The sequence below is a fragment of the Erpetoichthys calabaricus genome, chromosome 3, assembly GCF_900747795.2.
Source record: "Erpetoichthys calabaricus chromosome 3, fErpCal1.3, whole genome shotgun sequence".
Lineage (NCBI taxonomy): Eukaryota > Metazoa > Chordata > Cladistia > Polypteriformes > Polypteridae > Erpetoichthys > Erpetoichthys calabaricus.
In genome coordinates, this window is record NC_041396.2 from 156,484,500 (window position 1) to 156,511,488 (window position 26,989).

General features: G+C 37.5%; 1 protein-coding gene across 4 annotated transcripts in view; it reads left to right on the forward strand.

Moving 5' to 3' along the window:
• The window catches only part of zdhhc14 (zinc finger DHHC-type palmitoyltransferase 14), a 279,616-nt gene that overhangs the window by 221,728 nt on the left and 30,899 nt on the right, over positions 1-26,989 (forward strand). For all 4 annotated transcript variants that reach the window (XM_028797435.2, XM_028797436.2, XM_028797433.2 and 1 more), the window contains exons 3-4: positions 988-1,146; positions 21,672-21,809. In XM_028797435.2, the coding sequence (XP_028653268.1) occupies positions 988-1,146; positions 21,672-21,809 (297 nt within the window). The remainder of the gene's footprint in view (positions 1-987; positions 1,147-21,671; positions 21,810-26,989) is intronic.

The following is a 26,989-nucleotide window of genomic DNA, read 5'->3' on the forward strand; positions in this document are numbered from 1 at the left end:
GAGATTTTGGGGTATTTAGTTTTTATATTGTAGGCTTTTTTTAAACTTAAATATTGACCTATTGAAATGTCCTCTCTTAGTGTATACCTACCGACCTTGATGCATCATCCTGACAAATTTCAGCTTTTAACCTAAATGGGAAATAGTATTTTGTTGATGAGTGAGTGAATTGGTCATTTGCATTGCATTATACTGTATATATTTAGATATACATACAGTACATGACAATAACAAAAAGATGTATTCTAATGCACTGGAAATCACATTTGCTTGCCTTTTGTAAAATAATCTATAATAAACTGCTCAGTAACATTTTTAGAAGTGAAGTCAAAGATACCTGCAGCCTAAAAGTGCTTTGGGTAAAGAAACAGAATATACCATGAAATACAGAACATCATTCATTCAATTTCTGAAAACCCTTACTCTGTTACAGGATTGCAGGACTATGGAATTACAATGTTTATAGTCATCTTTGTTATAGAGATTACAAAATTATTTGAACATATTTTGGGAGTAAATACAAATATTTTGTTGTAGACCAATCCTTCATTCCGGTATAAGTTATCGCTTTAAGTCTACATGTAGTTTCACACCTGCTAAGCATTTGCTTTAATAGGTTACCAACATATTGTTTTTTAAAACAGCATTTTCAGATATTTATATGAAACTTTTTTCCTATGCAGTCTCCATTTTGTGTTCTGTCTTCTTCCACAGTATTCAGTATGTAGTTTCTTTGATATGCTCAGTTTTTAATGGACTGTCCACACAGAAATGGAAATGTTCCCTAAAACTTTTTTAAGTGTACTTCCTAACTGCTACAAGCACTTGCACAAATATCTAAATTTGCCAATAAATAATTGTATGTGAGAAAATAATGCAAGTGCTTACTTCTTGTATCATTCCTTATGCTGAAAACAAAGCATTGGTATTGTAACTTGTCTGGTGGTTCTGTAATTTCATTTTCTGTATATTTGTTTCTCTTTAAAGATTTAGCAAATGGCAGTAGTTCAGGAGGATACCGTCCACCTCCCAGGACAAAAGAAGTGCTGATCAATGGACAGACAGTAAAACTGAAATACTGTTTCACATGCAAGATTTTCAGACCACCTCGTGCCTCTCATTGCAGCCTGTGTGATAACTGTGTTGGTAAGTAGACTTTGGCATTGGTATAAGTATCATGTTGCTAGTAGAGTAATTACCATATTTTTACCTACCCACATTTATTTAAAATTAGATATTCCTCCTTTTTTTCCCCAGCAGCCATGCCTTTTTGTGACTCATTACTCCCTGGTTTGAATGTGACTATTACACTTAAGGGCTTGTTTCCAAGTTTAAGTTCAAATTGATTGTCTTGTGTACACACAATAGTACTGTGAAATTCGTACTTGTATGGCTCACACAGACTAGTAATTATAGTATAATATAAACAATGCACAATGACTACAACACCATTCATGGAATACAACACCAAACAATGGAGATATACATCAGGTATGGTCATGCATGTCTCAGCTCAAGCAGCTGTTGAGTAGCTTTATGACTTGCAGATCCTGAATCTAGTGAATTAAGTGCTTATTGGCCAGAATTAGGCATGATGGCTAAGGTCTTCAGTGTTGTTTTTTTTAATTTGATGGCATTGTCTGTTACCTGTGTCATATATGTCCTGTATGCAAGTAATATTCCATGCCACTTTTGTTTATGGTGCAGTCCTGTGCCAAACTGCTGCCATACCAAGATCTAATGCAGTCAATAAGAATGGATTCCACTGTGCAACCATAGAAGATGGTGAATTTAATGGAGAGAACTGTTTTTTCTTCAGATGTCTGAGGATGTAAAGGTGTTGGCAAACTTTGTTGACTCACCTGAAGTGTGTTGTACCCAGTTTTGGGTGGTCAGAGATGGTGATTTTAAGAAGTTTAAAGCTGCTGACCCACTCCACTGCTTTCTTGCCTATGGGCAGTATTGCTTATAATGTGCCTGTATCACTTTTTCTTCTCACTAAATGACATTTGCTTGTGTTCTTCTGGTTTTGTTGTATTTTATGTTCCTTTTGTTATTGTTGAGTTTAAGTCATATTTTTTGTAAATTATATAATTGTTGTATATTTTTCTTAAAAATAGTTAATAGTTAATAAGAACATCAAATGTTTTGTCTTTAGATCAGAACTAAAAATATATCCTTCCACTCTCACAGCTTGTTTCCATGTGACAATGAATGTCTGCATTTTTGTCATTCAAAAAGATTGCTTAAAGATTTCTTTCATTTATGAAAGCAAACTTTTCTAGTACAAGTAGGCTACAAAATAAAACGGGTAAGTTTACAAAATTGTACATATATGATCACTTTAATGATGGACTTTTTGTCAGTTTGGGGATTTAATTGTAAGTCAAAAATCATTGCCATGACAGCTTCTTTGTCAAGTCTGCATCTGATGACTCAGGCAGGGTTAGGACAGAAGTCACTTGCTGAATAACACTGAGCCTCACAATGTACATTCCCTTCAATCCACTTTCTTAATATTTTTTTTGTTCCATTGCAGGCTCATTTGTCAGCAGGTATACGTCTACACTTGATGAAATATTAGTCTATCAAAAAAATAATCCATGTACAAACACACTTTTATCAGCTAATACCCTAGTGAACATTGGGAGACTCCACACAGAAGGCACACTTCTCAGGAAACATGTTAGGGTAGAAGCTGTTTATGGTGGCACAGCCTTTTATATTACCATGTCTAGGTTCAGTAAGCCACATTTATTCTCACCTCAAAAAGTATAAACATGCAAGATACCAAGGTTTTCTTCTACTCTACCATTGTAAGATCTGCATTTAATTAAGCCTGCACAGAAATGAAAAAAGCTGAAAGATTATTGAGAAAAACAAACAACTATTCCTATATAATGGCTGTTTTCATGTATGTTGAACACAGTGTAAATGGCATCTCAGGCAGTATGGTGCTAATTTAATGTAGCACTCCATAATAGAATTATTGTTTTAACTAAAGATAAAATGTTATTTTTCATAACAAGAGATATTATGCAAAAATGCTAGAAATATCAACTTAAGGAAGTCTTTGACTGAATTTTTAGTGCTTATGATTAAAGTCAGTGAAATTTACAGGCATATTTTAGGAAATGAATTAATTAACAGTTTTTGTTCAAACCTTTTCAGGTGAAGCATAGAGAATGGCTCATCATCCCTCTTCCCATACTTATTTTTTGCTACCATTTGGAGTAATTAAACTGTAACATGTTGGGACATGAAAGCAAAAGTAATGTGCTTCAAAATCATTTTAATGGAACATAGGGATACAGTAAGGAATGACAGAATTTTACATTAAAAAAATAAAATAAATTACATCTAAATGTTAGATGCAGGCTGTAAAACTGGTCCATAAGGCATATTGTTAGACCCAGTTGATTTTGTACAACAGAATATAAATTAATTAATTGTAATGATATGTCAGTGCTTTGAATTTTAACAATAGCCGGTCCCACTATCTCTCTCAGACAGTCTGTTAAATAATATACTGTTGGCATTTTGGCTATTTGATGTGCCAGTATAGATTTGAATTTGTCTGATCAGTGCGACTGGTCTTTGAGAATGCTGATGGATGTTGTCAGAGCTATTTTTTTCCTGTAGGGGGCTACTTAATAATAGGAACATTTTAATAACAGCCATACTTCAACATACTTTAGTAAAAGGATTTTATTCCTCAGGTGTTCTGTAGTGTTGAATAGTTATCCCTTCATCCATGTATTTCCTAAAACGTTTTTTTCATTTAAAGTTTTATGTTAATTCAGAGGCTATCTCAGACACACAAGAATAAGAAAGTTGTCAAATTTGACCCAGACACTAGTTACGTTCAGGATTCACTCATACATACATTGGCAATTACTTGAACCAGCCCACTGTAGGGTTGCTAATTGATCAAGTAGGCATATTGTTTGGAAGGTGGGAAGAGATGAAAGTACCTGAGTACATGCCTACTCCTCATAGACAGTGACTGATTTTTAAACCTGTGCAGTTTTTATTTGGTTTATCTCAGTGAAAACTGCATTTACTGTATACTGTACTGGCTGTGTGACCCAGATTTGCCCAGGGAATTTCTGATGATAGTGGGCCTCAGTTATAGTGCTGTCAGTTCATAAGATGTAACAGAAGTACTATGTAACTTAGTATTTTTTGTATGCAATATTCATACTTTTCTACCAGGGGCTAAATTATTAGTTCATTAGAGTTCCTTACTTTTAAATATGTTATATACAGTTGGCCAAGAGTAAAACATACCTGTTGTAGATTAATTCCAGCTTATCTTAATGATTGATTGTGACTTCTGCTGATGATCAATGTGAAACAGAATTTTTTATGAAACTCGATTTTTTTTTAATTCAAACAGGTAATAAGTTGAATAATGTGAATGTTGACTATTTATGTCCACTTGCTTTGCAATCCGTGATTTCTGGGAGAGGTTCCAGCTTCCCTTCAACCCTGCTCAGAACAAAGCTGGTTTAGAAAATGGATGGATGAATTTATTATTATTATTATTATTATTATTAATGGTTTTCATTTGTTTACATCATTCTCTCAAGCATTACTTTTCGTGTTTTTTGTCAGTTGTATGTTCAGGCTTCAATTTTATTTATTTTTTTGCCTTCTCTCTCTCTCTGATACTTAGCTGATGATAGGACAAGGGTTTCTTCCAGAGTCCATACACTGCGGTGCTGCTATCCCTGCTATTCAGTCCATTTCTATGGCTTTGGCATCGTTGTGGCTGAGTCGCTTGTTTCTCAGATCCTCCTCAGTTTGTTTGGACCATGTCTTTTTAGGTGCCGTTCTTTGAACTTTCCAATACTCAGGGCGTTTCCACCAATGTAGCTTGTATGGTATCTGGCAGGTGTTCATTTTGCAGACTTGGCCGAACCATCTCAGCCTTTTCAGTTGTATTGCCTCTTCAACTGCTGCTTGGTGGTTGCAGCTTGTCTGTATGATTTCACTTCGTAGATGGTCACGAAAGCAGACACCCAGGCTCTTCCACAGGCATTGCATTTGAAAGACTTCAAGCTTGTTCAGGTCTTGTCTGAGCAGGGTCCACGTTTCGGATCCATAGAGTAGAATTGGCAGGATTAGTGTTCCGAAGAGGCAGATTCTAGTCTTGACGGAGATGTTGGGCTTCCTCCATGAACACCACTTGAGTGAGGTGAACGCCGTTGTTACCTGGCTGATGGCTGTGGACTTTCATGGAGGATAGCACTTTCTTCTCTTGGATCAGTGACCCCAAATACTTGAATTTTTGCACTTGTTCAATTTGGACCCCATCGAGGTGAACATTGGCCTGCAATCCATACATTGACAAGGTTTGGTATTATATGCATTGATCTTTAGATCTTACGACAAGGGCAGTATGGGAGATGTCATGGAGAATATCTGTGGCCTTGGCCTGGGTGAATATGGCCCTGTTGTCTGTAAACATCAAATCAATCGCTAAGTTGTACTGGTCGTACTGCACCCCATGCCTGCCCTTGAATGCTTTTCTCATAATGGCGTTTATCAGTGTGTTGAAAAGCAAGGGAGACACAACATCCCCTTGGCGGAATCCAGTTTGTATGGAGAATTCCTCAGATAGCTCATTTCGAATCCACACAGAGCTGGTTGAGCCATGATATGAACTTTGAAGGAGTCGGATGATCTTATTAGGGATACACTCAACCTCCAGTGCTTTCCAAAGGGCTGGCCAGTGAACACAGTCAAATGCAGACTTGAAGTCAATGAAGACGATGACTGGTCGACAGCCACACCATCAGTTTCTTCCATCAGTTGGTGAATAGCAAAGATTTGATCTCATCAGCCTCAATTTGGACTGAATCCTGTTTGTTCTTCTTGGCTGGTTTGTTTGCAATTTTTCTGCAATCTGGATTGGATGATCGAATGATGGAAAGGAGGCTAATGCCACGATAGTTCTTGCATTCACAATTATCACCTTACTTCAGAATTGGCGCAATAATGGCTTTTTTTTCCATGTAATTGGTACACTTTCCAACTGCTAACTCAATGCCAGAAGTGTGTGTAGTCAATGCAGTAGGATATCCCCTCCAGCCTTGATTGCTTTAGCGGTGACTTGGTCCATTCCATGCGCCTTTCTGTTCTTCAATGATCGTATACCGGTCTTCCCTTCCTCAATCTTTGGTTAGCCATCGAGGCATGGATTATCTGGTAGATCGTTGGGTGATCACACAATAATCCCATCCACTTTCTTGATGCTATCATTAGTCGACAAATCATTTTTTTTGATGGATGAAGGGGGTTGTGCATGGTGAGTGCCGCATAGGAGTTTCCAGCACATTAATAAATATATGCATTTAGAGGCAGGGGTGTTTCCTCTTGGTGATTCGGGCTAGATGTAATGTGTATTTCATTGAAAAGAACAGTTTGGTTGGAGTCCCCTTGGAATTCTGATCACACTAAAAAACTACTGAAAAACCTGAAAATTAACATTTATTTCTGGTACTGAAATTAAGGAGATGCTGGTACCTCACCATTGTAAAAATGGATTTTTTGGTACTTTTTCAATAATAGTATACCACACAACCCTAATTGGAAGAAAGGTCTTGTTGCCATATTGAAATTAAAGGAATGGATCTTAAGGAGACTTTTGTGGCTGAACATAAAGAGAGCTTTTGGAAAAGAAAGAGAAAAATGTCATAAATTGAGGGAGAGAGGAGAAGATAAAGTCCCAGTGTTTCTGAGACCACTCATTTGCTTGGTGGAAAATAATGTTTCTTTAGTGGATGCCACCTGGGAAAATAAAATAAACTTATTTAAATCCCATTGGAGAAGCATTCTAGGTGGTATGAAAACAATGAATTTGTTTATTTTTTTCCACTTTAACCAAGACACTAAATTGCAATTAATTTTACATCATTTTGTCAAACATTAGTTCTCTTTGATTAATTACACATATTCTAGCACTAAAATAAGCATCCTAGTTTTACATTGCACCCTTGCTTTTACAGTAAACGAGCAGGACATTGACATTTTTTCCTAGCCTCATTAGCCTTTTATTTTAGAGTAGAATGTATGTGTATGTTCAACATTACAATTGATTTATCTCACCAAGTTCTTTATTTCAAGGTTACTGCATCTCATTAAAATAATCTCTAGTGGTAAGTTGTACATGACAGAACTGAGGGATCTTGTTGTTTGAAGCTGTGTATTACAAAACAGATGCAGTTAAATTTTTAATGAACATTAAAACGATTGAGGCCACAGAAGATTTTGTTTTTAAGCAGCTGTCAGCCAGGGAAGTGGGCACCAAGTTTTAAGAGATATGAAGACCCAAGACCAGCCATGCGATTTTTTTGGAGGTTTGTTTTCACAAGAGCATGTTCTAATCAGAGCTGTATAAAATTGTATTGAAACAGCTAATAAATTATTCATACACTAATGCATTCCCTGTCAATTAATGTTGTTATTCTCTGAGTTAGTAACAGATTCTCTTAACGAGGGAACTGCCATAGAAAATCTCGACTACTATACCAAATAACAAATTCTCTTCTTTGAAATCTGGTGTTTCTGGTTGATTTAGAGCAGTAGCACTTTTAAATTATTATTGTGCACACATTTTGTATTGTTTGACAAATGTCACATTTTTTTCAAATAAGCAATTTTTCTTTACATTTTTTCCTTTACCTGTTTTGGAAAAGGATTTGGAAATTGTAGAGATAGAAGTGCTGCTTAGATTAAATTGGCTGAAATTAAACAAATCACCAGGACCAAATAATATTTACCCTCAACTTCTTAAGAACTTTAGCGGGTACATATATAAACCCCTAAAGCATATTTTATGGAAGTCACTGTGCACTGGGGAAATTCCAGAGGACTGGAAAATGGCAAATATCCTGTTGTATGGAATCAGGTGACCGGGCACATCCAAGCTACTATAGGCCAGTAAGTGTAACGTACATCACAGGTAAATTAATTTAATAAATTAAAGGAATTATTAAGGATAGGATTGAGCAACACATTGCAAGAACAGGTGTTTTATTGAACAGTCAGGGTGGGTTCAGAAGAGGAAGCAACAAAAGGGTATGATCAAAGTGGAGCATATGATATTATTTTTCTTGATTTTCAGAATGCATTTGATAAGGTGCCACATGAGTGGTTGGGCATTATTAAAAAAAATAGTGGGATTTCAGGGTGTTGTTTGTAGATGGATGCAAAATTAAGTGTGTTGTTCCACAGTGGTCAGTGCTAAGGCCACTGGTATTTTTAATAAATGTAAACAATTTGGATGTGAATATAAGTAACAAGCTGGTTAAGTTTGCAGATAATACCAAGATAGGTGGATTGACAGATAATTTAGAATCCGTTGAATCATTACAGAGGGACTTGAACAGCATACAGGCTTTGGTATATTTGTGGCAGATTTTACATTAATTTAACATAAGTAAATGCAGGGCCGCCTTAACTAATGGGCATGCTGGGCAGTTGCCCGGGGGCTCCACGAGCATAGGGGCCTCATGCTAATCGATGTAGGTTGTGACTTACTGAGTAGTGTTGATGCTGTTTAGACGGCCCTGAGTAAATGTAACATATTACACATAGGTAGTAAAAATATTAGGTTTTAATGGAAAATCAAAAGTACACCTTATAAGAAAGATTTAAAAGTCGCAGTGGACTCAGCACTTTCAACTTCCATACAGTGTTCAGAAGCCATTAAGAAGGCTAACAGAATGTTAGGTTACATACAGTTAGGTCCATAAATATTTGGACAGAGACAACTTTTTTGAAATTTTGGTTCTGTACATTACCACAATGAATCTTAAATGAAACAACTCAGATGCAGTTGAAGTGCAGACTTTAAGCTTTAATTCAGTGGGGTGAACAAAACAATTGCATAAAAATGTGAGGCAACTAAAGCATTTTTTTTAACACAATCCCTTCATTTCAGGGGCTCAAAAGTATTTGGACAATTGACTCAAAGGCTATTTCATGGGCAGGTGTGGGCAAGTCCGTCGTTATGTCATTATCAATTAAGCAGATAAAAGGCCTGGAGTTGATTTGAGGTGTGGTGCTTGCATGTGGAAGATTTTGCTGTGAACAGACAACATGCGGTCGAAGGAGCTCTCCATGCAGGTGAATGAAGCCATCCTTAAGCTGCAAAAACAGAAAAAACCCATCTGAGAAATTGCTACAATATTACAAGTAGCAAAATCTACAGTTTGGTACATCCTGAGAAAGAAAGCAAGCACTGGTGAACTCAGCAACGCAAAAAGACCTGGACGTCCACGGAAGACAACAGTGGTGGATGATGGTAGAATCATTTCCATGGTGAAGAGAAACCCCACAACAGCCAACCAAGTGAACAACACTCTCCAGGGGGTAGGCGTATCGATATCCAAGTCTACCATAAAGAGAAGACTGCATGAAAGTAAATACAGAGGGTGCACTGCAAGGTGCAAGCCACTCATAAGCCTCAAGAATAGAAAGGCTAGATTGGACTTTGCTAAAGAACATCTAAAAAAGCCAGCACAGTTCTGGAAAAACATTCTTTGGACAGATGAAACCAAGATCAACCTCTACCAGAATGATGGCAAGAAAAAAGTATGGAGAAGGCGTGGAACAGCTCATTATCCAAAGCATACCACATCATCTGTAAATCTGGAGGCAGTGTGATGGCTTGGGCGTGCATGACTGCCAGTGGCACTGGGAGACTAGTGTTTATTGATGATGTGACACAGCTCAGAAGCAGCCGAATGAATTCTGAGGTGTTCAGAGACATACTGTCTGCTCAAATTCAGCTAAATGCAGTCAAATTGATTGGGCGGCGTTTCATGATACAGATGGACAATGACCCAAAACATACAGCCAAAGCAACCCAGAAGTTTATTAAAGCAAAGAAGTGGAAAATTCTTGAATGGCCAAGTCAGTCACCTGATCTTAACCTAATTGAGCATGCATTTCACTTGTTGAAGACTAAACTTCAGACAGAAAGGCCCACAAACAAACAGCAACTGAAAGCTGCTGCAGTAAAGGCCTGGCAGAGCATTAAAAAGGAGGAAACCCAGCATCTGGTGATGTCCATGAGTTCAAGATTTCAGGCTGTCATTGCCAGCAAAGGGTTTTCAACCAAGTATTAGAATTGAACATTTTATTTCCAGTTATTTAATTTGTCCAATTACTTTTGAGCCCCTGAAATGAAGGGATTGTGTTAAAAACATGCTTTAGTTGCCTCACATTTTTTATGCAATCGTTTTGTTCACCCCACTGAATTAAAGCTGAAAGTCTGCACTTCAACTGCATCTGAGTTGTTTCATTTGAAATTCATTGTGGTAATATACAGAACCAAAATTAGAAAAAAGTTGTCTCTGTCCAAATAATTATGGACCTAACTGTACCATGATGTGTAGAGTACAAGTCCAAGGATGTTGTTATTTTAAAGTTTTTAATGCACTAGTGAGTCCTCATCTGGTGTACTGTGTATACAGTGATCCCTCGCTATATCGCGCTTCGCCTTTCGCGGCTTCACTCCATCGCGGATTTTATATGTAAGCATATTTAAATATATATCGCGGATTTTTTGCTGGTTCGCGGATTTCTGCGGACAATGGGTCTTTTAATTTCTGGTACATGCTTCCTCAGTTGGTTTGCCCAGTTGATTTCATACAAGGGACGCTATTGGCAGATGGCTGAGAAGCTACCCAACTTACTTTCTCTCACTCTCTCTCTTGCGCTGACGTAGGGGGGTGTGAGCAGGGGGGCTGTTTGCACACCTAGACGATAGGGACGTTGCTACCTTCTGTGTACAGCTGCTTCCTGAAGGACATGCTGCACGGTGCTTCGCATACTTAAAAGCTCGAAGGGCACGTATTGATTTTTGCTTGAAAAACAAACTCTCTCTCTCTCTCTCTTTGTCTGCTCCTGACGGAGGGGGTGTGAGCTGCCGCCTTCAACAGCTTTTGTGCCGCGGTGCTTCGCATACTTAAAAAGGCAAACAGCCCTATTGATTTGTTTGCTTTTGTCTCTCTCTATCTCTGTGACATGATCTGCTCCTGACACGCACTCCTTTGAAGAGAAAGATATGTTTGCATTCTTTTAATTGTGAGACGGAACTGTGATCTCTGTCTTGTCATGGAGCACAGTTTAAACTTTTGAAAAAGAGACAAATGTTTGTTTGCAGTGTTTGAATAACGTTCCTGTCTCTCTACAACCTCCTGTGTTTCTGCGCAAATCTGTGACCCAAGCATGCCAATATAAAAATAACCATATAAACATATGGTTTCTACTTCACGGATTTTCTTATTTCGCGGGTGGCTCTGAAACGCAACCCCCGCGATGGAGGAGGGATTACTGTAGTTGTTTCTCCAGGTTACAAAAAATGACATAGCAGTGTTAGAAAAAGTCCAGAGAAGAGCGACTAGGCTGATTCCAGGGCTACAATTTAAGCAAAAGAAGATTAAGAGGAGATGGATTAGTACAATAGATTAAGGCTTTTATTTTAAAATGAGTTCATCAAGAACATGGGGACACAGTTGAAAACTTAAGGATTAATTTCACACAAACATTAAGAAGTTTTTCTTTACGAAGAGAACTATAGACACATGGAATAAGCTTCCAAGTAGTGTGATAGACAGTAGGAATTTTAGGGACTTTCAAAACTAGACTTGATATTTATAGGGCTGAATGGCCTGTTCTCATCTACACTGTTCTAATATTCTGATCTTCTAATAGTGAGTATGTGTGTGTTGTGACAGCTTGGGAACCTACAATGGGAAAGTAGACTCCCAAGAGTACATTTTACCAACTTCCAACTAACTGCACACTGCGTTTAAGCTCTCTAATAAAGAAGGACTCGCTGTTTTCAATGTGAGGTTATATAAAAACTGGAATTTTAAGTGTAGTTACCACTTTGGCCATAACTGAAAGTGGTTTGTGCTTTTGCAGGATTTTCTGCTTAAACTAAATATAAAAAGTACAATCTACAATTGTGTTAAAAATTGACATGAGATGACAGTAAACATGACAATGCATAAAAGAATGTGTTACACCTGTACACTGTGACCGTGAAGCATTTTAATGAATATGTGATTTTTTTACACATGAACAAAAATATATTTTAATAAGAATCTTTCATGCAAATATACACATTCACATCTTCGGTGTTTATCTAAATAAAGACAACAATCCTGTCTTCATAGCCTGTGCCTTAACACTAGAATTACCAGAGCCTACGAAAAAACTTGTATATCCGGCCCACCTTAAATCGCTTCTTAAAACCTTTCTCACCTCTCCGCCAGCGTCTTTTGTCATCTAAATGTACTGATAAAGACAAGCTGCCAGCAGCCGGCTATTCCATCCCCCCAACGACTTAGAACGTAAACAGGCTTTTCCCAGCTCTTGCCTTGATTGATTATCTGGGAGTGAAGTGGAGTTTTAGAGTAGAAATAATAAGATTGTTATTTGAAACACACGCATTTCATATGTGTTGCATTTCTACAGTAATCTGTGTAAACACATTGTTAAAACAGAAACGTGTTATATATTCTAGTAGCAATTGACAAAATGTAGGCATAAACTATATAATGTATGAAGCCTGAAGTCCAAATATCAAAAAAACACTTTCACAAAAGGTACAAAAAAAAGCCACCGCCAAAAAAACCCACCTTAGTGTGAGACATTGATATGACTTAACTATCACTGCTTCCGTGGCGTAACAGTATCAGTCGCTGACTGGGAATCAGAAGGTCATGAGTTCGATCCTGCACAACTCCCATTTGAGAAGTGTTCTTATTTTCACTATTTTAGAATAAAAAGATACATTTGATTTCAGTCTGTAACAGCTGGTGTAATTTATGATATTTGTAAAGGTTAGCTTTATTTTTTTTAAATTCACTTTTCATTGTCTCAGTCGCGTTCAGGATCCATCCCTACCGCCCCCCACCTGACACTGCTGTTTTTACATAAAGACGTGCTATAGTTCTGCAGTGTATCACGATACATACGACCGCATGTTTTTTTCCCCCAATATTGCCAGTCCCCACATGTTGCTGTATGCTGTTTCTTTTGTACTCCAGGACATGCAGAGGAAAGCATAGTAAAGAGCAGTAACTTCAGCGCTATATGCAATCATCAGACACTCCCCATCTGACACTGCTGTTTTCACATAAAGACGCGCTAAAGCCCTGCAGTGTACTTGTGACTGCATTGTCGTACCAATGCTTGCGAACTGAAGTGTCTGCATGCACTTTTCGTGGCATTATACGTGTATTTTTTGAGCATGCCCATGTAGCTCAAACACAGGAACATATGTTGATGTAAAAGTATAACAAAACAAGTGCACTTTTATTCAAGACTATAACCGAAGAAAAAAGAAAGCAAGTTACAGTAGGCGGTTGATATGACAGCTTGTGTGGTGGAATGCTAAGAACTGCTGATTTCCATTCTGTGCTATATAACTGTTAACATTTGAATCTGATGATTGCATATAGCGCTGTCTGATTTAGTGTGCGCAAGAACATGCAGGTGGCCAGTTGCTGAGTGCTACAACGCGCATTTTAAAAAAAGAAAGAGACAAATATATGTGACGTTTTGAAGAAATCATTTTATGACGCGAATAGTACCAATCAGAAAACATCGTCGAAGTAATGCAATATTATTTGAAAACGAACAGCGTCAGGTTGGGTGTGAAGTTATACTGGCGCTGTTTGAGTCAGATCAGAAGCTGAATAAGCTGAACAAGCTCCTGTTCTGACTCTAAGTAAAAAAGCATGAATTAATCAACAGAAATAACCACGATCGATATCACCAAGTGTGATCAAGAGTACTGGTTCGATCCCCACTCACTCCTATATTTGCCATTTTCAGTAGTAAGCTGCTCTTTTGTTAATATTATACAGTACACACATGCACTTGATTTGCGTCTGTACTTGCGCTGTTACTTAGAGAGTCAGATCGGGGGGAGGGGTGATGTTAGAGCGGGTGAGCTTATTCAGTGCTTTTTCTTTCAGTACATGTGCCTTCCCTGTTTGTTTGTATATCTCTGCCTGTCTGTCTCTGTATTACGCAGTGCTCTGTCTGTCTGTGTGTTATGGATCTTGAAAAAAAATAAGTTATAAGGACGGTTTGCTGACTTGGAGCACCACTGCCTTACTGTGCCACAGAGACGCGAGTTCGATTCCCAGCTTTGAAGAAAGTGTTTTTTTTTTCCTCAAACGGACATTAAATTTATAAATTGGTATGCACTGTAAATCGTTAACTTTAAAATGTCAATCGCGGTTATTTCTGTTGATTAATTCATGCTTTTTTACTTAGAGTCAGAACAGGAGCTTTTTCAGCTTATTCAGCTTCTGATCTGACTCAAACAGCGCCAGTATAACTTCACACCCAACCTGACACTGTTCGTTTTCAAATAATATTGCATTACTTCGACGATGTTTTCTGATTGGTACTATTCACGTCATAAAATGATTTCTTCAAAACGTCACATATATTTGTCTCTTTCTTTTTTTAAAATGTGCGTTGTAGCACTCAGCAACTGGCCACCTGCATGTTCTTGCGCACACTAAACAAGACGGCGCTATATGCAATCATCAGATTCAAATGTTAAGTTATATAGCACAGAATGGAAATCAGCAGTTCTTAGCATTCCACCATGCAAGCTGTCATATCAACCGCCTACTGTAACTTGCTTTCTTTTTTCTTCGGTTATAGTCTTGAATAAAAGTGCACTTGTTTTGTTATACTTTTACATCAACATATGTTCCTGTGTTTGAGCTACATGGGCATGCTCAAAAAATACACGTATAATGCCACGAAAAGTGCATGCAGACACTTCAGTTCGCAAGCATTGGTACAACAATGCAGTCACAAGTACACTGCAGGGCTTTAGCGCGTCTTTATGTGAAAACAGCATCAGATGGGGAGTGTCTGATGATTGCATATAACGCTGAAGTTACTGCTCTTTACTATGCTTTCCTCTGCATGTCCTGGAGTACAAAAGAAACAGCATACAGCAACATGTGGGGACTGGCAATATTGGGGGAAAAAAACATGCGGTCGTAGGTATCGTGATACACTGCAGAACTATAGCGCGTCTTTATGTGAAAACAGCAGTGTCAGGTGGGGGGCGGTAGGGATGGATCCTGAACACGACTGAGACAATGAAAAGTGAATTTTAAAAAAATAAAGCTAACCTTTACAAATATCATAAATTACACCAGCTGTTACAGACTGAAATCAAATGTATCTTTTTATTCTAAAATAGTGAAAATAAGAACACTTCTCAAATGGGAGTTGTGCAGGATCGAACTCGTGACCTTCTGATTCCCAGTCAGCGACTGATACTGTTGCGCCATGGAAACAGTCATAGTTAATTCATATCAATGTCTCACACTAAGGCGGGTTTTTTTGGCGGTGGCTTTTTTTTGTACCTTTTGTGAAAGTGTTTTTTTGATATTTGGACTTCAGGCTTCATACATTATATAGTTTATGCCTACATTTTGTCAATTGCTACTAGAATATATAACACGCTTCTGTTTTAACAATGTGTTTACACAGATTACTGTAGAAATGCAACACATATGAAATGCGTGTGTTTCAAATAACAATCTTATTATTTCTACTCTAAAACTCCACTTCACTCCCAGGTAATCAATCAAGGCAAGAGCTGGGAAAAGCCTGTTTACGTTCTAAGTCGTTGGGGGGATGGAATAGCCGGCTGCTAACAGCTTGTCTTTATCAGTACATTTAGATGACAAAAGACGCTGGCGGAGAGGTGAGAAAGGTTTTAAGAAGCGATTTAAGGTGGGCCGGATATACGAGTTTTTTCGTAGGCTCTGGTAATTCTAGTGTTAAAAGAGTTATTTATTTGTGAACTAAACTTTTCACATTACATTAGCATTAACAATAATCTTGAATAAGACAAGTATCCTCCTACATTATTTTAAAAAAATTTTATTGGACAAACTTTATTCATAAAATATTTGCCTATTTTTAATAGTGATCTTGCCCATGCCCTTAAGTAGCAATAAACAGTAAACAAAAGCAGCCAGTGGAAGCCATTTGACCTGTTCTTTTCCATTGTTTCATATCCAGACTCAATAAGGACTAACATACAATATTCTTATTTCTGTAGAGATCCATATTTTACATAGTTAATTATAAATTGAAAGCATAGTCTGTTTGTATTTTTTCAAATACAGATTTTGCATAGTTTCACAACTAATCACATTTTAGCTACCTTCCTTTCTTTTAAATTGAATAATATAAAGCAGCTACATAAAAAAGAAGTGCTGCAATGCATGGCACATCAGGCCAAATTCCTGAAGATGCTTCAAGAAAAAACTACTAAAAAAACTACTACTAAATCAAGCAAAGTAAATCAAAGGTGCTTTATTTAACAATTACAGTTGCAGATATACTCAAACTATGATGAAAAGAGAATGCAGAAGACGAAGGGCTAGTACATGGTGAGAAAGTGAAGAGCTTAAAGCACATTCAATGACATTCAAAGCAAAGAAAAAAGGACAACAAGACTGAAATGCAAATGAGGAAACCATAGGTGGTTTGTACAGTAGTCTAAATTTTCATATTAATGATATTCTAAAACAAGTACACTTGTTTCTATATGGTACCTCACTTAATCTACAACTGGTTGCTGCCATTGTTTGTTTTCTCTCTTACTGTTTTCTGGGGTTTCCTCATTCTCAGAGATTCATTTTAAAGAGCAGATTGTAGTCACTTTTATATTTCTACTGTATTAAAGAGGCAATGTGCAGGACATGTAATCAGCACTTCTTTTTGGCTTTACTGAAGTAATATAAGACTGTATTACCTTTGCTCTACTTTCTGTAGCAATATCAGCAATAATGTGCAGCAATAATATGAAATGGTTATAACTTATTGTGAGGCTTTAATTTTCACTTTGAATGATTAGTCAGTCTCTGTTGTAATCATTGCCGTTCATAGTGGCAGTCGCAAAGGTGGTGTAGATGGTCATCTATAATGAGCAAGGTTGGTGGTTTATTTCACACCACCAACATGCCGCTGAAATAATAAAATGCTTCAGTTTCAAGTTCCTCTGGATATGTGTAAGCAAAGTGTTGTAGTGAATTCTGGGATAATGTTGAACAAACATTAAAAGTGCTATGTAACAATGAAAGTGATGGAACACACCTGTGTAGAAGTACCTGTGGAAGTTAATGTTAATTTGTGTCATGATGTGAATAATGCTAATTTGTTATAGACTGATTAATGGATTGATTGACTATTTGATTGCTTATTTAGCAAATAGTGTGTGGAATAATTAAATAAGGGGGCTGATTCTTCCAAATTCAATGTGTATTTTTTATGTTACACCTAATTAGTAGAAGTAGTTGTATTGTCATGTGTACAGAGTACAGTGCAATTCTTACTTGCATGTCCATCCTAACAGGAATCACATTGGTACTATTATAAACAAGAATGTGTTAAAATATACAACTTCACTGTTATTAAAAAAAAAAAAGAAACACCCAGTAGCTAGGATAGGATACGTAGACTTTATGATCCCAGTGAAATTTGTTTGCAGCAGGAAAGTACAAAATATAAGGCATTGTTACACAGATACACAAAGTCTAACAACCAGTGTTGCTGTATATATACACACACTCAAGATTTGTACAAATAAAAATAATTGCCTTTAACAGTGCAAAATAATAATAATTCAGAATTCATAAGCACATCTTCAAGTAACAGAATTCAAAATGCTTTTATTTTATTTTTTTAATTTATTTTTTCTTTTAATTTTATTAATTTTATTGTAATCATTCCATACAAATAGATCAATTTTTACAAAAGATTGAAAACAAGTCGCCCCCCACCTGAGAGAGAGAGCATGGCCAACAGAATAAAACTTAAGGCTTGTAAACATACCTAAATTGATGAGTTTAATAGGCCAGTAGAGATGAATGGAGAAGAAAAAGAAATGCAGAGATAATTGCTGCCTCGGTGCATTACGAGCTTATTCTAAGATTTTATTGATTAGATCCTTCCAGGTTTTGAAAAAATTCTGTACAGATCCTCTAACTGCATATTTGATTTTTTCCAATTTCAAATAGTATAAAACATCGGTTTCCCACTGACTTAAAAGAGGAGAGTTAGGATTCTTCCAGTTTAGCAAAATAAGTCTGCGTGCCAAAGTGTAGTGAATGCAATCACAGTTTGTTTGTCCTTCTCCACTTTAAACCCATCTGGAAGAACACCAAATACAGCTATTAATGGGTTAGGAGGGATTGTGATACCAAGGCTGTCTGAAAGGCACTTAAAAATTTTGGTCCAAACAAAATGTTTTTAGCCTTGGAAATAAAAGAGTTCTTAAATCTATTCCTCTTTACCCTCAGTAACCTAAATGACCAGCCTGTTAGCAACAACTGGAATTTAGGAAAAAGAGGATGGCCAATATCTGACAGAACTGAGTTGGCTTTCTTTCTGACTTGCTTGCTATCTCAGTGACACAGGGCTGTTGCAAAACATTTGTTTTGCTCTTAATTTACTCATTATTGTTAAGATAATTTATACTGCCAAACCAACCCATAAAATGTAATAACAGATTCAGTAAATGAGTTACAGAAGTGTCGTTATGGTTTTGTCCACATTAAAACAATTGAGTTTCCTAGGAAAGAATTGCTGTATTTTCCCCTTCTTACTGATATGTTCTGTGTTAAGATCAAAGTTTAGTCTGTTATTAATGATTGTCCCTAGATATTTTGTAGTACTCTACCATGTCCACAATCTCCCCTGTAATAATTGTTGAGAGAGTAGGAGGAGGGGAACACTTAAAATCTACAGCTATATCCTGTAGATATGTACTCCCTACTAATTTTTCCATTTCACCTGTTCAATTATTTTTCCCATTTCATGACACCTTCTGGAAAAAACCCTGAGAAAAACACCAAGTATAGCAGCAAGAAAACTTAAGATCTGCAGAATTACTTGTTGAGGACATGAGTTAAGTTTACTAGAGATTATATAGACAAAGATTAAGTTTATTAGTTATTAATGTCATATTTAGAGGAAGCCAAAAGCTTCCCTTGAAAAGAAGATTTATATAGAGGTATCACTCACAAGTGGGCAGAAATGGGTGGGCCAAATGCATGTTCCTGAATCATAGCTGAAACCCATGAAATGGCAGTAGTTCCCTATACTGAATATTGTCCTTTTAAAATTTTTAAATCTATGATTTGAACTATATAAGAATTAAATTAGCCATGTGGCTTACAGGCTAAAGTGTTGGACTGTTCTGCACAGTGTTTAGTTCTCTCCACACTTATTATTTTGAGAAGGTCTCTTAATCATGTCAGTACTCTAATTTTTATTTTCCCTTAGACACATCTATCTATAATTAATTACAAATCTATCAACCCTTCACTCAAAATATACCACATTCCTTCTTTTTTTACCTTATTTACTTGCGACTGCAAGGTGTATTGATTTTTAAAATCAATATTATCTATCTATCTATCTATCTATCTATCATTAATTACTCCATATCTATCTATCCAACTCCTCACTTAAAATAAACAGTATTCCTTCTTTTTTGCCCTATTCACTTGTGATTTCACAGTGTATTGATTTTTAAAATGGTGTTTAGTCATCAGGAAAAAGAGTTTTCATTCTGTTTGCTTTTGAATGCGCAAGTCTCTGAAGGCTGTACAAAGGAAAAGGACCATCTAAAAGTAATGTAGTTATTTGGGAATAATTGTACAAGATTTGTTCTCATTACTCACCCTGGTCCATTCCCTTAACCGAAATCAACATATTCAGAGGTCGTCTTTGTGTATTCAGCAATGTTCTCTAATGTAAAATCCATTATTTAGTGGGTTTCCTTTAATGTGTGCAAGTATTCTGATTCTCGGAAGCTTCAGTTATTGTGAGTTGTAACCTTTTATAAATAATGTATTGACAATAAAAGCCACAGCAGTTTATTGTAGTTAGTCATCTTTCTGTTCATTAAGTGAATGTAATTGTCAGATTCAGGGTAAAAAAAAATAATCCTATTACAGCATTTGTAAATTCATTATATACTGAAATTTGAATAAAACTAGTAAATATACTTGTGTAGCATTTTCCACATTTTTTGTTTTGTAAATTTTTTTTTTATAAGTATGGTGGTATGGTACAATAATTTGCGCCTTACAACTTTAGATGACTTTGTCACATTCTGTGCTCCGCTTTTCCTCCCATATTTAAAAGACATTGTCACACCTGCATGTCCAGCCTTTTGGGCTTATCCATGATAAACAATACCACTCTGTGATGAGAGGGGGTGCTGTCACTAACGGTATTGTCTCTGTCTATTTCCACAGCACAGAGAAAACATCCAGTGAGGGCAATTGACTCTGCCTCTTCTGGTTGTAAAATTACACATTCAAACCAAATCTGGAAGGTGGCGTCTCATTCAGACAAAAGCTCAGGCCAGAACAGAGCTCTACTCCATACCTGACGTATTAATTAAGAAAGCACTGCATCCTTATTTTTCTGTTTGCACCACCAAGTGGTATTTTTGATGCAATTGATTCCTTTAATAAATGGGGTGACCTGGCTGGGACCCCAACATTTATTTTGGATCCTGTCTAATCCCTCGCCTGACCACAGTTGGTATAGTCAGGAGGATCTCCAGAAGACAGGGCAGACCTAGCTAATCTGGCATAACTAGTACATCAACTGATAGAGTAGGTGAACCAGCTGCAGGTTCAGATAGCTACCCAGCAGGCAGAACTTGGCGAGGCAGAGGCACGCCAAGAGGCTGCAGAAGCACAGCAATTAGGAAGAGGCCAAGGACCGGCCAAATAATATAGAGACTTAACTATTGATTTCTGAGCACACCACTGCTTGGCAGTGCTAGCCACAACAAGAATTGGTACACTTACTCGCGCAGTTTCTTTCAGTGGAGGCACAGCGAGCACATTATGATATGGACAAGCATGCAGCTGCGGACTATCCCACTCTCAAGCGAGAAAGACTAGCCTGTTACAAACTAACTTTTTTTTGCCAAGCCCCAAGCTGTTGAGAGTGGCACTTTGATCCTGAGCAACCCTCGCCTAGGCATTTGACATGTGGGCCAAGCTTGCCTGCTGGCTGCGCCCATGAGAAAACATGCCCGAGCGGGTTGGTGGCATATGATTTTTTAGTATACACCCTCCAGAACACCTAGTCCATCGACTACCTCAGGCCGTCCTGGGCAGACATGGAGAAAGTAGTGGAAGTGATCGAATGCCACCATACAGCCATCATGATGGAGAGACGCAAAGAGAAACAATGGGCCTGTTCCACAAGAGTTCAGAACCCAGAAGGTGATCTTCAGACGTGCAATTGTGACAACATGTATAGCAGGATAATTTGGGGTTTAAGTGAGTTTAGGCGTATGCAAGTTTCATTCGATAGTACATTTTTCAGTTTTGGTTCCTCCTTTGTGCTCAGTGCTGCCAGAATAGACTGTAACTGAAAAAGAATAAGCAGATTAGAATTGATGTTTGAGTGGGCTTGGAAAATTACTGCGTATGTGAAAGATTATCACATACTGTGTCATAATAGAAAGTTCAGCAGTAAAGTGGTAGGGATTAGACTGAAATCACACTAAATCAAAAGCTGCTTCCTTTTTAAAGTTATATTTTAATATTTTTTTTGTCTTGCAGAACGATTTGATCATCATTGCCCCTGGGTGGGCAACTGTGTGGGAAAGAGGAACTACAGATTTTTCTACATGTTTATTCTTTCATTATCGTCCCTAACAATCTTTATATTTGCATTTGTTATCACTCACGTCATCCTCCGTAAGTATGAAAAGAATACAAACTCACTAAATTCTTATGATGATTTATTAAATTCCCAGTAACGCTGTTGCTATTATCTCCTTTAATATCATTTCCATTTTTATTTATTCAACATTTCTATTCAGCCTTATCTCAGAATGCATTGTTGTTACATAAGCCATTAACCTACAACTTAAGCTTTCTTACTCCCATTATAGGATGACATCACTTTGCTATACATCGGCTCAGTTAAAACCAGTTCACAACTATATCCTATATCTGTAGTTTTCTTTTGATTAAATTTGAGTAGGAGTAAACATTCATGAGGCACATTATACTTTGAGATTGTGAAAAATCCAACTGAGATGTCAAAGCTGATAGAAAGGGCCAATATTTTATATATATATATATATACAGTGGTGTGAAAAACTATTTGCCCCCTTCCTGATTTCTTATTCTTTTGCATGTTTGTCACACAAAATGTTTCTGATCATCAAACACATTTAACCATTAGTCAAATATAACACAAGTAAACACAAAATGCAGTTTTTAAATGATGGTGTTTATTATTTAGGGAGAAAAAAAATCCAAACCTACATGGTCCTGTGTGAAAAAGTAATTGCCCCCTTGTTAAAAAAATAACCTAACTGTGGTGTATCACACCTGAGTTCAATTTCCGTAGCCACCCCCAGGCCTGATTACTGCCACACCTGTTTCAATCAAGAAATCACTTAAATAGCAGCTGCCTGACACAGAGAAGTAGACCAAAAGCACCTCAAAAGCTAGACATCATGCCAAGATCCAAAGAAATTCAGGAACAAATGAGAACAGAAGTAATTGAGATCTATCAGTCTGGTAAAGGTTATAAAGCCATTTCTAAAGCTATGGGACTCCAGCAAACCACAGTGAGAGCCATTATCCACAAATGGCAAAAACATGGAACAGTGGTGAACCTTACCAGGAGTGGCCGGCCGACCAAAATTACACCAAGAGCGCAGAGACGACTCATCCGAGAGGTCACAAAAGACCCCAGGACAACGTCTAAAGAACTGCAGGCCTCACTTGCCTCAATTAAGGTCAGTGTTCATGACTCCACCATAAGAAAGAGACTGGGCAAAAACGGCCTGCATGGCAGATTTCCAAGATGCAAACCACTGTTAAGCAAAAAGAACATTAGGGCTCGTCTCAATTTTGCTAAGAAACATCTCAATGATTGCCAAGACTTTTGGGAAAATACCTTGTGGACTGATGAGTCAAAAGTTGAACTTTTTGGAAGGCAAATGTCCCGTTACATCTAGCGTAAAAGGAACACAGCATTTCAGAAAAAGAACATAATACCAACAGTAAAATATGGTGGTGGTAGTGTGATGGTTTGGAGTTGTTTTGCTGCTTCAGGACCTGGAAGGCTTGCTGTGATAGATGGAACCATGAATTCTACTGTCTACCAAAAAATCCTGAAGGAGAATGTCCGGCCATCTGTTCGTCAACTCAAGCTGAAGCGATCTTGGGTGCTGCAACAGGACAATGACCCAAAACACACCAGCAAATCCACCTCTGAATGGCTGAAGAAAAACAAAATGAAGACTTTGGAGTGGCCTAGTCAAAGTCCTGACCTGAATCCAATTGAGATGCTATGGCATGACCTTAAAAAGGCGGTTCATGCTAGAAAACCCTCAAATAAAGCTGAATTACAACAATTTTGCAAAGATGAGTGGGCCAAAATTCCTCCAGAGCGCTGTAAAAGACTCATTGCAAGTTATCGCAAACGCTTGATTGCAGTTATTGCTGCTAAGGGTGGCCCAACCAGTTATTAGGTTCAGGGGGCAATTACTTTTTCACACAGGGCCATGTAGGTTTGGATTTTTTTTCTCCCTAAATAATAAACACCATCATTTAAAAACTGCATTTTGTGTTTACTTGTGTTATATTTGACTAATGGTTAAATGTGTTTGATGATCAGAAACATTTTGTGTGACAAACATGCAAAAGAATAAGAAATCAGGAAGGGGGCAAATAGTTTTTCACACCACTGTGTGTATATATATATATATATATATATATATATATATATATATACAGTACTGTGCAAAAGTTTTAGGCAGGTGTGAAAAAATGCTGTAAACAAAGAATGCTTTCAGAAGTATAAATAATGATTGTTTATTGTTATCAATTTACAAAATGCAAAGTGAGCGAACAAAAGAAAAATCCAAATCAAATCAATATTTGGTGTTACTACCTTTTGCCTTCAAACCAGCATCAATTCTTATAGGTACACTTGCACAAAGTCAGGGATTTTGTAGGATTATAGTCAGGTGTATGATCAACCAATTATACCAAACAGGTGCTAATGATCATCATTGTCACACGTAGATTGAAACACAGTCATTAACTGAAACAGAAACAGCTGTGTAGGAGGCATAAAACTGGGTGAGGAACAGCCAAACTCTGCTACCAAGGTGAGGTTGTAGAAGACAGTTTCATGTCATGGCAAGATTGAGCACAGCAACACGACACAAGGTAGTTATACTGCATCAGCAAGGTCTCTCCCAGACAAATATTTCAAAGCAGACTGAGGTTTCAAGATGTGCTGTTCAAGCTCTTTTGAAAAAGCACAAAGAAACGGGCAACGTTGAGGATCGTAGACCCAGTAGTCGGCCAAGGAAACTTAGTGCAGCAGATGAAAGACACATCAAGCTTATTACCCTTCGAAATCGGAAGATGTCCAGCAGTGCCATCAGCTCAGAACTGGCAGAAACCAGTGGGACACAGGTACACCCATCTGCTGTCCAGAGAAGTCTGGCCAGAAGTGGTCTTCATGGAAGAGTTGCAGCCAAAAAGCCATACCTCCGACGTGGAAACAAGGCCAAGCGACTCAAGTATGCACGAAAACATAGGAACTGGGGTGCAGAAAAATGGCAGCAGGTGCTCCGGACTGATGAGTCAAAATTTGAAATATTTGGTTGTAGTAGAAGGCAGTTTGTTCGTCGAAGGGCTGGAGAGCAGTACAATAATGAGTGTCTGCAGGCAACAGTGAAGCATGGTGGAGGTTCCTTGAACGTTTGGGGCTGCATTTCTGCAAATGGAGTTGGAGATTTGGTCAGGATTAATGGTGTTCTCAATGCTGAGAACTACAGGCAGATACTTATCCATCATGCAATACCACCAGGGAGGCGTATGATTGGCCCCAAATTTATTCTGCAGCAGGACAACGACCCCAAACATACAGCCAAAGTCATTAAGAACTATCTAACGTAAAGAAGAACAAGAAGTCCTGGAAGTGATGGTATGGCCCCCACAGAGCCGTGATCTCAACATCATCGAGTGTGTCTGGGATTACATGAAGAGACAGAAGGATGTGATGAAGCCTACATCCACAGAAGATCTGTGGTTAGTTCTCCAAGATGTTTGGAACAACCTACCAGCCGAGTTCCTTCAAAAACTGTGTGCAAGTGTACCTAAAAGAATTGATGCTGTTTTGAAGGCAAAGGGTGGTCACACCAAATATTGATTTGATTTAGATTTCTCTTTTGTTCATTCACTGCATTTTGTTGATTGATGAAAATAAATGATTAACAGTTTTTGAAATCATTCTTTGTTTACAGCATTTTTTCACACCTGCCTAAAACTTTTGCACAGTACTGTATATATATATATATATATATATATATATATATATATATATATATATAGCATAGTTAAGCTCCATTTCAGATAGCTTTCCTTTATGAAGCTTTTTTTTCCCCCTGAGAGACTTGTGTTGTCTGCCATCTAGTGTCATGGAGGAATACTGTAGGTTTCCCAAGGTTTCCCAATCATCTTAGTGAATTCATGTGTTGGCAGAACGTACATTGACAGAATATACAAGCCTTGGCATCATCATCCCTCCCACAATGGCAAATATGAACTCTCCATCAGCCAATGTGGGGTTCTCTCTCCAAGACTTAGTGGAACAGTTCCTGATTTGTACCATCTTGCTAGCATCTTTTCCCCTAGCAGTCCCTCTCCAGTGGAGCACCCTCTTATAAAACCACATGTAATACCTGTATTTATTTGTTTTCTCTGTTCTTACATACTGGCATATTATCTATTTAGATGACCATATTTGCCTGATCTGTGCTGATGGCTGGATTTTTGTTCTAGCAGTCAGGCTTATATGGAATGAGTCATACTGTATTCAGCCACACCTTGTCGTAATGCTGACACAAGGGCAATGATTCATGTGTGTAAGACAAGTGGAATTTGATTCTCTGAGCTGAGACAGCAGAAATGTCCGGACTGCTTCCCAGAAAACTAGTGTAGACAGACGTAGCTTGTATGGAAAAAGTTAAAACTACTGACCAGGCATTTTATAAATATACAATAATACTGTATATTCATGTATATGTTGTGCCTTACTTATATAATTCTGTGAAAGACTTTTAAAAGACGATGTTTTTGCTCTTACCCAGTCCGAGCCTCCTTGGAGTGAAACTGGTTGCTGCCAAGTCAGAACATTTGAATTTACACTGTAACCTGATTGCACCCACATCAAGCAAGGTGGATGGCTTTGCATGTTGATACACAATTACATGTTTTCCATAATACCTTTTTGTTCACAAGGTCTGCCATACAGAGGATTATCTGTGTCAAAAACAGCTCACACAAAATATGGCCTCATTATGTGACTTTCTGCTGTTTTACAGGATGTACTTTAAACAACCGGTACTCATGCCTAAAGTTTTACCACCTCTGGTGTGTGCATGTATCTTAATCCTTAAAAAAAAAAGCACTGAAAAAATTAAGAAATATGTTTTTCTTTTCTTTTTTTTTAGTTCTAAAATATATGGAGACCTTTTTAATCTAGATACATACTTATATCAGTTTCAAATGAATTATAGTATCTGTTAAAGCAGAAAGCATTTGGAGTGAGCATACAAAAAATTCCTATTTTAAAAAGTTGTATCAGTTTATTCTTAATCAATGTCGGGTTATTTCAAATCTGTTAATCTATTTTCATATCGCATTAGCATACAAGAAAGAATCACATATCTAGGTAAACGGACACTGAGATTTTACTGGGAAGACTGAGGTGTGTGGTAGGATTTGGTGAAAAACTGCATCAAAAGAAGTCCCAGCAGCAGATTGATCCAGATTGGTGATAACCTCACAAAAAGGAATCTGTTCATTCGAATCACAAATGTTATAGATCAACACTATCCTGC